The 13,309-nt window shown below is 34.1% G+C and overlaps 1 protein-coding gene and 1 long non-coding RNA gene across 3 annotated transcripts in view; one reads left to right on the forward strand and one right to left on the reverse strand.

Moving 5' to 3' along the window:
- CDIN1 (CDAN1 interacting nuclease 1) overlaps nucleotides 1-13,309 on the reverse strand; it is a 121,581-nt gene that overhangs the window by 56,889 nt on the left and 51,383 nt on the right. Inside the window, exons 6-10 of the mRNA XM_014891585.2 lie at nucleotides 12,176-12,255; nucleotides 11,773-11,822; nucleotides 8,887-8,954; nucleotides 3,903-3,968; nucleotides 1,491-1,596 (exon numbers count right to left, since the gene is read on the reverse strand). Coding sequence (XP_014747071.1) covers nucleotides 1,491-1,596; nucleotides 3,903-3,968; nucleotides 8,887-8,954; nucleotides 11,773-11,822; nucleotides 12,176-12,255 — 370 coding nt within the window. The remainder of the gene's footprint in view (nucleotides 1-1,490; nucleotides 1,597-3,902; nucleotides 3,969-8,886; nucleotides 8,955-11,772; nucleotides 11,823-12,175; nucleotides 12,256-13,309) is intronic.
- Nucleotides 1-13,309, forward strand: part of LOC148223335 (uncharacterized) — a 75,987-nt gene that overhangs the window by 47,761 nt on the left and 14,917 nt on the right. The gene's annotated exons all lie outside the window — the stretch shown is intronic.

Below are 13,309 nucleotides of genomic sequence, written 5' to 3' on the forward strand. Positions count from 1 at the left end.
CTATCTTTACACTCAAGTTATCTGTTTAAAATACACTTCTTGGAGGTACTCTTCTCTGATATCCTAATAGATACCTTCAAACACATCCTTTACACTCAGAAAGTATTCCAGCATGTATAATGGTCTTCTCCCAGCCTCAGATGCTCCATTTGCTTTACACTGATGTGCAGTTCAGCACTGTTTGCATCACAATCTTTCCTGCCATTCTCACCATTTGCCTAGATATTGTATATATTCAAATTTCCTTCTAAGTTTTATATTCAGTGTTTCACAATTTATTTTCTACAACTCTTCTAGAGTATAATACATTCATCCAACAATTGACAGCCTTCCAAGTTTCCCACTACCTTGATTCAAGTTTTCCAATTGTCTGCTTTCTGGGATTGTCAAATAAGAGCAGGTCCTTTTTGTATCAATCAAGAATGTTGCTGCAGAGCATAATTCCACTCTTTGATGATGTTATTATCAAGATTTTGTTTCCCTTCCTCTGCTGCTTTCTATTGAACCTGCTCGTAAGGTATTTCCAAAGGTAATGCTAGTTATTTTCACATTCGGCTGAAATACTAACCATCACCAGACTAGACTGTGATATTGACACACATCCCCTTTCAGCTGCATGTTCACACACTTGTGCCATGTTCTCCACTATCCCTCTGATGGTCTCTTGGGGATGCTGAGAAGACTTCTAAATTTATGCTTTAAAAAAATCTGTTATTTAAACTTTAATTTGCCTCACTATTGTGCTTAAGGTTCTAACACATAGAAAAATGGTATTGAAGATGAAGCATTGTGTTTAGTATTTTTTTGGGAAAACAATCCTCCAGTGAGGAGGTGTCTAGTGCCATAGAAAGATTTATAAATATACACAATAATGACTTTCAGAACAATAAAACAGAAGCATTTTGATCATATTTAAAAGAAAGTATTTTTCCACCAATACCATCAACATGCCACAAAATTGTCTAGCACAATGTATTTCCCTCCTTATCCTGCAATTACTTACTATATTTTCAACTTGAAGACAAATAATTATTGCTTCAAATGTAAATAATATAAAAAAGAAATACTTTATGAAAAAACCACTGTGAAACAGTACTGTCCTGCTTACACTGACAATGAGCAATAACATCCTTTATACACAAACTCCACTTGGTTAGACTATGAAGATTTTTTAACAAATTTGTCAGCTTGCACATATTCCAAAACATTACAGAAAAACCTTCTAAGTCAGGTACTAAAAAACCGACATATAACTGCTGCTCCAAAGTAACTTATTTTGTCATTTAGCATTGCTGTAAAATCACCATATATATTTGCTGCAAATTAAGATCTCCATTTTTCATAAATATTTCAGCACACCAACCTGAATGCTAATTAATGACATTCAAAATGCCAGATTAGTAACATGTAGAGCCAGTAGTGTTTTATCCAATAACTTTTTAAAAAAATTAAGTCCTATTTATCTATAAGGAAAAATAATAGAAATATACCTGTTCCAGTAGCTCCAAAACTGGTCCTGCAAGTAGGCTTGGTGGCTACTTTCATCACCAAATGAGGCTTTGCTTTCAATCCAGTGAATTATGTGTCCTTCCACAGCTAGGGTGACAGCAGAAAATAAACTGAACTCTGAAAATCACACTCAACAGCCTGTAAGACTGTGTTAGGGAACATTCTATTTACTCCACAATCTATCACATAATTCATGCTTGCAACTGAGTTACATCTTCCAAATATGCACATAGGGCATTAAAAAAACAAACAGAAAATACTTTTAACAGACAATCACATGAATTTCAGTTTAATTACACCCTGTTCCACATATCTGCATTTATTCTAATACAAACAGAATGAAAAGAAAGAGAGATTAGACTAAGAAGCACTTGTATTCTTCTTCTACCCTTACTTTGCTGGAAGGTACTTGTCAGGTAAAAAATCAGAAACTTCTGCTGAATGATAAAAAAAGTTAGCTAAGCTGCTGAAGGCAGACACTTGTCACCAATCAAGAATAGAAGGTATAAGAAAGGGAAGGAAATTTATCCTGGACATGAATATACTTCCTTTCTTTTGTAAAACCAGTAATGCTTCATCAGAAAGAAGCGAGGAGCAAAAAGGTTTATGTGAAAAAAACGTGATTTTGAATTTCTGTTTCTTTCTATGTTTTGCTATTTGTTTTGCTTCGTGTCTTTTTCCTCATTTCCTGCAGGAGTAAACTACTAATATAAATAAAATAATCTCTTTTTTTTGACAAAGGAATGTTCTCTATGAAGTTGACAATGCAATTTTGCACAAGAAATCATGAGCATCACTGTAAGAGACCATTCTTTCTCCAAAAACGTGTTGTCAAGATCTTTAAAAATTTTACCTTTATTTTGAGTTACCTACAATACCTACAACTGTGATGTCTTAGCCTAAATTTGACTTGGAATGAGGTTTTCAGAGAACACACAAACCCAGAAGCACTATACAGAAAGATTACAAGAGGCTGTAACAGCAAATGATTGACCACGGACTGCAAAATTTCTCAGGAAATCCAAGAAAATAACTCATGAAGCCACCACACTAAGCTCTATGTGCCACCACTGCCCTGCTATCAGTAACCCAGTTAACTTGTGCTGGCCTGTATTACTATATCCTTCCCCACCCCCAACACCTTTAGACCCCAGGAGATATAACAGCTAAGGTATAATCAGCTCAGAAGCTATTTCTAAGGAACATTTGCCTTAGGTATGTACTGAGTCATGAAGAAAAGAATCCAAGGACTGCTATATCCTAGTTCAGATCAGACAACAGATAGAACATGATTTCCTATAAGTCTCAAGTGATTACAATAATTTGAAAGAAACAATGCAGTTTTATTATTTGAATTTGATACAAATATATGCAGACAAATTAAGACTATTTTAACCTTCTTTCTAATAGGGTGATATTACAAAAATAATTATTTTGGGTGTTTCCTGATTAAAATTGAAAGAAAAAAACAAAGTTGCTTTTCTAGTTTCCTTTTGATCAGGCTCCTGAATAGGTGGGACATCATCTCATGTTTCTAATATAAAAGTGGGTACCTTAACACCAAGTATGTCCTGTGTTTATTATGGCCCACATTACTGGACAATCTTACTAATGTATGTAGCTTTCTGAAAAGCAAGTAAAGAGGTAGGCAGGCTCGTTTCAGTGGTGTCCAGTAACAGGACCAGAGGCAATGGGTACAAACTTAAACAGATGAGTTTCCACCTGAACATCAGCAACTCCTTTTTCACTGTGAGGGTGCCTGAGCATAGGCACATGTTACCTAGAAAGGTTGTGGATTCTCCCTCCTTGCTGATATTCAAGAGCTGTCACGTGGCCTAGAAAAGGTACATGAACTTTACCGTGACCTTTATACTTTTGTTCCTTATTCTTTCCTGCTATTCAGGTTTTTAGAACACAGTAAAGAACTGCAGAATTGTATCTGGATGCAAAGTGACAGCAAAAGAATAACTGCACAATGACAAACCTTTATGCAATGACCTATAGGTGTAATTTAATACTCGTAAGACTACTTTGAACTGATTTGGTCTAGAAGTAAAAGACAATTATAACTACTTCAGAGTTTAGTTCAGAAGGACAGTGAGTAAAATATCCTAGAGGCATCAGGGATTTGGGGGTTTATATTATTGCGCTTTTTTTCCTTTTCTTTTTTTTTGATAATGAGATTAAAACATGCAAAGACTAAAGAAGAAACACTGGGTAACAGTATTTAGGATCAAATCTCTATGACTCAAACTAGAAGTTCTTAAAATTATTGGGTAACTCCTGAAGAGACTTATTTGCAGTATCCTAGAATATGCTTTGCTTAAGTAGCCAAAATGTTTTAGCATGAGCACTCCTACACAAAATAATAAAAATTCTTTTAAAAGACTTACCTACTGGCACTTCTAAAATAAAGTCTGGTGTTTTGTCATAACCCTTTGCACGAAGCTGATCTTCAGCTGTACATAGAAAATAAGAACTACTGTTTATAAAACTATTCCATTAAGTAGACAGCAGCATAATTAATTTTATTCTAAATAAGAGTGCAAGAATTACTAATGCAGTCATACATATCTTTCTTATGCATGCAATGCTGTGTCAGATTAAATGAACCTTTGTAGAAAACCTGAAGCATGGATATAAAAATGCTTCTTTGTCATCCCTGCATTTTTATGTCTTCATTATAAACATCATTAATTCAAGCTGTCATACAGTATTTTATAACCTCCAAATATTCAAAATAAAGAGGTATATTCACTGATTGAAAGAAGAGTCTCTCCACCTTCAGATGTGTTAAGATTAATCCCACCAACACCACAAATGTAGATATACTGTCACTGCTGCCTTAGTTTTATTTTTAATGTTAGCATAAAGTTGTTAAAAAAAAAGAGCAAGGAAATCCTTCTCTCCCAGAAATTTATTAAAGTAAAGAAGAGCCATAATTTTAGTTTCTCTTGCATTCTGGATTCTGTAGAATTTATCCAACTTCTGAACATAAAAAGATTTAGACATTCTGCTAACATTACATCTACAGCTTTATTGTTTACAAATATTAGAGCTGAATATTTCAAGAAATAAAGACAAAAATGCAAAAGACATAAGGGAAAAAAAAAGAAAGGAAAAAAGCTCATGCCATCCCTTAATATTTTTAAACTATTGTCCTTGATTTCTGATACCATTACATTGGTATTTCTGAAACACCATTTCTCCATTAGAATTTGGAGTGACCTGGTCATTCAATTCCAGGCATGGCTTTCTGTCTTCACCCAAGCTCAACTAATGGCACTACCTAGTAACAAGTAAGGCTGTGTAGGCCCTTAACACCTACTGGGCTGTTGACATTGTCATGCATCCCATTCGCCTTTCTACATCACCTTTGATTAAAATTAATGGTCCATTCTCACTGTTGGGTAGCTTATTTCCAATCCATTTATCAGGTTAGGACAGTAGTTTCATGGCCAATGTTCAGAACTCAGTTTTTGAATACTTTGTGCAAATCCTGAAAGGTCAGCAGTTTGAGTCCAAGTAACATTTTAATGACAAGAAAAACATACTAACTTAGAAATAAAAATATTGTAATATTGCCAAAATCAAATTCTCCTATTCTTTTTCATTGAAGAATATAAGTCTGAAGTGTTTTCTATAGTGAACTAATTCTGAAAGTGAGACAGAAGTTAACTTGGAAAGCTGAACATTCTTGTCAGTGTAAACTGCAATAGCTGTTTATTCTTTTTGAGTGGTACTATATATTTTTTTAGATTTTGAGAGCATTTCTTCACTATAAACAGACTACACTGTAAATAGAAGTCTTTGCAATGTGACAATTCATTATATCATATGCTAAGGTAATGAAAAACATTTCTAGAATTTGGAGACTTGGTTTTTGACTGCTTTTTGAAACTCAGATTGTCATGTATACAGAAAAATGATGTTAAGATCAAGAATGTTCTAACTTAACAGAACCTCTGAATGGAATGTTTTATGCCATAACATAAAAATGAATTAATGTTCTATGTAATCTTTTAATCCTTATTTTAAAAAAACAACACAACCACAAAACAATTTTATCCAAATCTAATTAACTGCAACTTGCTCTTCATTCTTTAAAATAATCGAGGCTAGACAGTCCCAGCTGAAATTTTGTTCATTTAAGGGCAACAGCAATGGAAAGGTCAGTCTTTTCTTTCACATCTAACAAATGCTACTACCACAAAATAAGTTAAAAAAGCCAAAACAGATGTAAACACATGTTTCAATAGGGTCAATGTGGCAGGTTTCTGAACTGGAAGCTGCATAAGCATTACTTTTAATATTCTTCAGCAGATTATTTTTTCAAGGGTGCCTGATTACTCTTAAAATCTTTTAATACTAATTCATGGCTTGAAAAATAACTTGCTTTTTGTTTTAAATCTGGTTATGAACATTTTCATGTGGTTTTTCCTAGCATTCTGTACTGTGATTAACGTTGGAAAACATATTAAAAACCATGTTTATTACTGATGTATCTATCATATGCAAAAACAGAACTCTGCATCACTATTTCTCCAAGTGTTTTGAAGCTTTATAACTCTGGGGAAGAAATAATTACCAAAACTCCTCATAATCACCATAAAATTTTTGTTTTAAACCACAACACCATCAAAAAGAAGTTCTAGCTTTTCAGCCCAGGTATGTTTCACATTGGTCCAGAAACTACAGAGGCAGCATTCTGTACCTCAAAAGATCTTAAACCCCAGCATGGATTAAGAAAATAATTCAGTAACTGCTTGAAAGTCAGTCCACAGCAGTTTTGACAGTTACATTTATAAATCCTCAGGTTTGAAAATTATGTGGAAACAGGCCTAATAAGTGGTTTGTCAACTGATACCCCATTAATTTAGATTTTCAACAAAACTGCAGCTTCATCTTTACCATAATGTCACACTCAATCAGAACCATTTAACACATCATTGTTCTTATACTAGCCCTCTTCTGCTGGTGCATGAATGAGCTACAACTGCAAATTTAAGATTACAGCAGAAAACACTGATCAGATTTCATGATTTATATCTACTGGTGGGAACCAAAGGAGGATAAAGCTCAGTACCTCCCCATATATCTAAAAGCTTTCCTAACATATTAATGGTAAAGAAAAAAAAATTCCTGGCATTTCAGTACAGCATGTGAAGCTGTGAGCCCGTTTTGATAAAATGCTTCTACTGATCACTTTAATCTCAGATTAAAGACTCGAGAGCTGTGTTTCTGCTGAAGAGAGGACACGGTATATGAAGCACTTCTCATGAACAGTGGATTAATAAAATGTAACCCCCATTAGTGTGCATAGGTTTCCAGTCAATTCCAGGGTGAGTCTGAAAGCGTTACTTCTATCTGTAGGCTTTGAAAGCCAACTGCTCTAGTAACAGATGAATTCTGTCCAGAACCTGACAAGCTGCTCCACGCTCTAAGACTATACTGAGGCACTTCACATTCACTGTGGTCTTTGACTGTAGTCTCCTCCCCTGTACTAGACTCTGCTGCCCAGGTGAACAAACCCTCTGACTATTCCTGAACAACAGCACATTGGAATAGTACACTAATATGGGAACTGCAAAATTTCTGTTTCTTCAAAATGTGTTTTAAAAAAAATGGACTTACAAGCCATAAGCCATATAAATAATAAGCATCTTCAAAACAGGAATGAAGTACTATGCAACAAAGTCTGAATTTGAGGACCTATGGCAATTACTGGCATCTCTTCTGTTTTTCTGGTGTTTTCTTCAAGCAGTTTTGGAACTAGTTTTTCAGAAAGGAAAGGCTGTATTGCAAGGGACTTGGTAGGGTTCATCTTGCAGATACTTAGGGAAAGCTTTTTTAAAAAATGCTCCAAACCCCAAACACATCTAGAATCTGAAATACATATGTGATCACAGACATGATAAATACAAATCTTAATATATGTTAAATCATGACTAAATAATACTTCACTATACATAAAATGTGAACAATAAATTAAGCTCTCATTTCTATCTTCACATTCTAACAAGTTAAGTCATTCTAGATGTTTTAATTTGACAGCACAAATTTCTTGGAGCTAATTTCTAAAGACAAAATTGATGCTTATCCAAAGTCATGAAACACTAAAATTTAAATGTGATTTTTATACTGCTTAAGTTTACACAAGCCAAATAAAATTATAATCGTTGTGTTGAGGATCCCTTAGTGAGTCATCCAGTCCATTCCCTTGTATCGCAACAGAATTGATTTCATTACTAGCTTTGATAGATGAGTGTCAAATCTAGCCTTGAATTTTTCATTGAAGGTGGTTCCACAACCTTTCCTGGAAGTTTGCTTCATAATTGTTGTTCCTAGAACTGTTTGGTATTTTAACTTGACATCATCTCTGGAATTACAGCTTAAGCCTATCTGTATCTATGCTCTTACAGTCAAATAGGAAAATCTGCCTCTTCTTGGTTTTGTAGTGTCACCTGCTAGCTTGTATGTAATAGTTAATACTGTCCTTTATTCCCTTTTCTCCGAAATAAAAGAGCACACTAATTCTGTACCTTAATCATATGGACAAATCTCTTAAAAATCTTAATAACGCTTTCTAACTTCTTAAATTTGTTTAAGACATAGCTTCAGGAGAGATCATAGTTCCAGGTAAACCTAGAAAAATGTGTGAACCCTGTTCACACAAATTTAGTACAATGCTCAACCATTAACAGAAGAGGGCATTTCACTGTTGTCTCATCACATAAGGAATCAAAGATTTAAGAAGCCATTGTTTACTATCACATTTAAAGAATGCATACTTTAATTTGTTTCAATGGCACTCATGAAAATAAGAAGCATACTGCAGACTGAATGAAAAAAATGAAAGTAACTTCCTAACTAATTAATCCTTAAAATAACTTTAAAAGTAGGGAGTGTAAAAAAGAGTAATTGCATGGACTGGGGAGCAGGGGGCAAAAATTCAGCAGAAGCTGTACAGCAAGGTAAATGAGTGAATCTTCTAGCAGTTCTGTAATACATAAAGCATTCTGAAGCTAATATTTCATATGCTTCTTCCTAAATCTCATAAGGCCTGGATTATAGCTAATATCTCATGACACCAAAAGTAATACTGCAGCAGATATTAAAGCATTTTTTTCAGCTACTTATTCTATAAAATATTAATTGCAAGCCTGTGCATGTGCTCTATATATAGGGTATTAGGTAACTGAGTTCCTGCTCAGCTCTAAATCAATAAAAGATAACATATATAGCATCAATCACATTTTACTCTTCCTTTACTACCTAATATAGGGAGCATTTGGGCTGAATTTTGTCCTAGGTAAACAGTTACCAACATCTCTGAAGTTAAGAATTCACTGGTTAGCCTCTACTACAGATTCTTACCAATGAAAGAGAGATTTTTTTCCAAAAGCATTTCTCGCAGCAAGACTTCGTGCTCATGCCCAATAGCGCTGACAGCTTTAGGTTAAGAAATTAAAGATTACTTTGGAAAAGAAGCAACTTCATAAAAACATCATAGGTAAAGTAATTAACAGTAGAATTTATTTGACTTCATTGGTGTTTCAGAAGTGATCAGTGATTTTAACTCTAAGTTTTGGAAAACCTTATAGGGATTTTTAGAAGCATATACAACTTTGAAAAAATCAGATTATCGTACCAACAGCATACCTTCTACAGAATTAAGACTCATTTGACCATATTTATTCAGTATAATTAAGGGCAATATTGCCATTTTTTCTTTACTGTTTATTCTTCTAAATATAAAAGAAAGTGTAATCCTGAAAGATGCAAATAAATATCTTTAGAGTTGCTCTTTACTGACTAGTAATCAATTATCCAATCCAGCAAAGGATGAAACAAACTGTTTTTTTTTCTTTATATTCTGAAATTTATAGGTACTACATCCGTATGAAACATCTTACTGTAAAAAAGCATCCTTTTAATTGATTTTTCAGAAGCATGAACTAATGTCAGAGAAGGATCAAATCATATTTTATAGTGAAGTCTTTTTCACTTCACTGACAGCCTGTTGATCCAGTGTGCTATTCCTTGCAATATGTAAAAAAGTCACCGTATTAAATATTTTTACTGTATCCTCCTGGAGGTCAAAGTTCTATTCAGGAAGCTTTTAAGAAGAATCCTATGGAACAATAGGATAAAATATCTTATGTTAAAAGCAGTCAAGCTCCAAATTCTGTTTAAAGTATCTTCTTAAACTACATATCACCTTAAAATTACAGTTAATTACTTATAGGAACACTTCATACTGAACAGCAAAAATAATTCTATGGAATCGTTTAGTATGTATATACAGCTTATATCAATCGAAACTATGCATTATGTTAAACTGTACTAGCAATTTCAGAATAAAAGGGACAAATGAAGAATGGCAAAAAGGTAAGAAAAATACTGCAAACAGAACTTACAATGCACCATAAGCAAAAACACTTAGTCTATAATAATACCTGTTATTGATGTATGGCAATGACCATGGGGCAAAACTTGTAAATAACCTCACAAGCTATTTTCTACTCATGCAATCTAGAAGCCTAGTTTCCCGTAAGCATCTGAACTATTACTGAAAAATAGCCTCTTGGCATTTACAAAGAGGTTGACTTCATACTTTGGTCCATGCATATACAATTAGATAGTTATATTTAAAATCAATATGCAATCCTTCAGAAGACAGTATGCTTTTAAAACCTTAACTTCAAATTGATTTTTAACTATTTTATGCACCTCAAAATTAACATCTAATTCAGCAACATGCTTGCAGTAACGTACTCGTACAGCTTAGTATTAAACTTTTCTGTACCAAAATGGAATTGAAGAACCCCTCATTACTCTCAATGATGTCACTACATAGTCATATTCAGATTTGAGCCAGAATCTGAAAAAGCTATGAAAGTCTTTTCTAGACTGCAGGCAAATAAGTCTTAAAAATGGTTCATAATTGTACATATGTGTCTTTATTACTTTTAAACATGTCACTCTCATAAGACTACAGCCAGACTGCTCATCCAAAAAATATTAATGTTAAAAATCTCGATATGAAACTAGACATGAAAACTAGTGATCAACAACCACTTAAAAATGTGTGGCTTACTAGATGAATCCACTTTCAGAGTGCTTTGTTTAATCATGAAGATAATCTCAATGAATATTTAAAATTACAATTAAAAGCACCAAATACTATTACAACTCTATTCTGCTGCTGTTGAAGTTAATGAGGGTAGGGTTGAGGCTGTAGTAGACACAAGTGTTTCTAGTGGAAAGAAAGTATTTTTAAGGAGTGACAATCACATGCATCACAACTACAAGAAGTACTGTTTTTCATGCATAACTAAACATCACTGTAGCTTTCCTATCCTGCACCTGGTACAATGAAACCAAGATCTTCCCTCAAACTGCATGCAGAGATTCATGCAAGGATTCTCTAGGACTTGGGAGGGAATTGCCTTACTAGCCTGTTTACTGATAGCAGCCATGATTTTGAAATTTTTCCTTTGACTGCAGACTGAAACAGAAGAGCTGCTCCTGCAGGACTTTATTAAAACAGATTTGGGTTCTTAGTGATCACTCCTACCAAATTCTAATCTTAGTCTGGAACTCTCCAGAGTTCCCTCAGTATACACAGTGTACAGCTCTCTAATTAACTATTTCAACACTACAAAAAAAACCTCTGAAAATTCAGGATATATTAGGGTTTTTTACTACAGCTAGTATAACCTCCTTTAAGAAGAAGAGAAATTAAAAGAACTGCACTGGAATGTCAGACAGGAGTTTAAAAGCACTAATTGGTCAATCACATCTGAATTGCACTTGAAAAAATTTCAGATAAAACCCATATTCATAACAAAGCAAAGCCATAATGTTGAACACTAGCTATGAAACTTATTAATTTAATCATAGAATAGCTGAGATTAGAAGGTATCTCCAGAGATTATCTAGTCCAACTCCACCACTCAAAACATGGTCACTTAGTCTTAAGAAAAAAACAGATATACATTTCTACTAATCAAAACCAAAGAGGTTCAATCAGGCATATGAAAGTGTAACCAGTAAACTGACATCTTCTCATGGTCCATCTGATTTTTGTTAGTTAAGAGAAAGCTCTGCAGTGACCCTCTAGCTGACTGAATGTAAAAAAGAAGAGTATGAAACGTGTTTTGTGAAGCAGAACTTTATGTCAGGTTAAAGCTAGACACATCTCTTCCACACAGTCTAAGCTCATCAATTGTGCACCTAAAATTTTATGGGAAAGGATACTGTTTGATGCAGTCCACCAGTGGTCCATAACAACAGTCATTCACAGTACACTGCAGACAAATAAGAGAAGTAGTATACTGATGGGCAACTACAAACCCATTATAGTTAAAGAGTATCTTAAAAACAGTAATTACTTTTCCTCAAAAAGGCTATCAGATGCTGTTCAGATTTAATCACAGAAAACAAAAACTGCATGCTTTTATTCACTATAAAGGCAAGCTATTAAAAAGTGAAATGCTCCCCTCACAAATATTGCACTGCCATTTATAGTGCACTCTGACCTCACTGATAGTTTATGATGACAGTAATTAAATGAGGTTTAAAATCTTTTACTCTTCTAGGCAGATAACAGAATTGCCACAGGAAAAAACCCCAAACCAAACAAAACAAGTGTGATTAATACCTGATAGACTTGATTTGCTAGCACTCCATCTGGAATCTGAGAAGGGTCCCGTAGCATACTATTTATAAGAGTTTTGGAGGCTAGAGAAATAAAAATAAAAAAGCATACAAAAACCTCGTTAGCTCAGTTACACTTTATTTATAAAAACATTGATGATATTAATAATTTCGAAAATTATCCACCCAGCAAATACAAAATTACACGTTCATAACTACTTACCCATTCTGATACAATTAACTCTCAAGTCTTGAAACACCAATGGATTTTATCAGCCCAAGGTGAAAGCAGGCCCTTATTTACTTAGTTCCACTGGGCAGTTTGTGCTTTAGAAGCATCTTACAGCCTCTAAGGAAACTGCTTAGTATACAGTAAGTGTAACTCAAAATAACCTTCATATCCGATTAGAACTTTGGGAAGAAGATACGTAAAAATTCATAACAGCCTTTACAAAACTTTTTAAGGACTTCATGATTCCGATTCATTAGTTTTCAAATTCAAGTATTTACTAACTCAATGTTGACACATTTTTCTGAGTGCATTTAAGAGCTGGGAAAAGACTTTCTCTGCTTTTTTGAAATGTTCAAATGTAAGTAAAAAGAAATAAGTTAATTTTAGCACCTATCATTTTTTTTTACTCACTGATATTGATACTCCAATGAAAATGCAACATAAAACAGGAGATACCTTTAATTTATTTTCAAATACAGCCTTTGCAATCCTCGGCATTGTTTTCTCTCCATATGCTTAGCCTGGTTAGTTCCAAATACCAGTTAATTACTAATAGTAGTGGAATGACTTTATTCTAGAAAAATACCTTCTAAAAACATCAAATATTTAATTTTAAAATTTCTCAGAGAAAAGTCAACACTGCACATGCTGCCTCTGTCCTGGGAACAACCTCTGGTGGCTCTCAGCTGCTGGTGTATTTACATCATGAAATCCTTTATTGTAGATCAGGTCTGTGACTAGCAAGGTTCCCCACTTTGCCAAAGATTTCCTGCGTGACTTCAGAGTAATTCCCTTAGCCTGTGTGCGCTTCAATCCTGTAAACAAAATGAAAAACTGCTCTTTTCCTGTTCTTCATCTGTTTTGCCCCAACTGAGAGCCAAAGCTTTGTCATGGTCTTCAGTAACT

This window comes from Sturnus vulgaris, chromosome 6, assembly GCF_052056855.1.
Source record: "Sturnus vulgaris isolate bStuVul1 chromosome 6, bStuVul1.hap1, whole genome shotgun sequence".
NCBI classification, from domain to species: Eukaryota; Metazoa; Chordata; class Aves; order Passeriformes; family Sturnidae; genus Sturnus; species Sturnus vulgaris.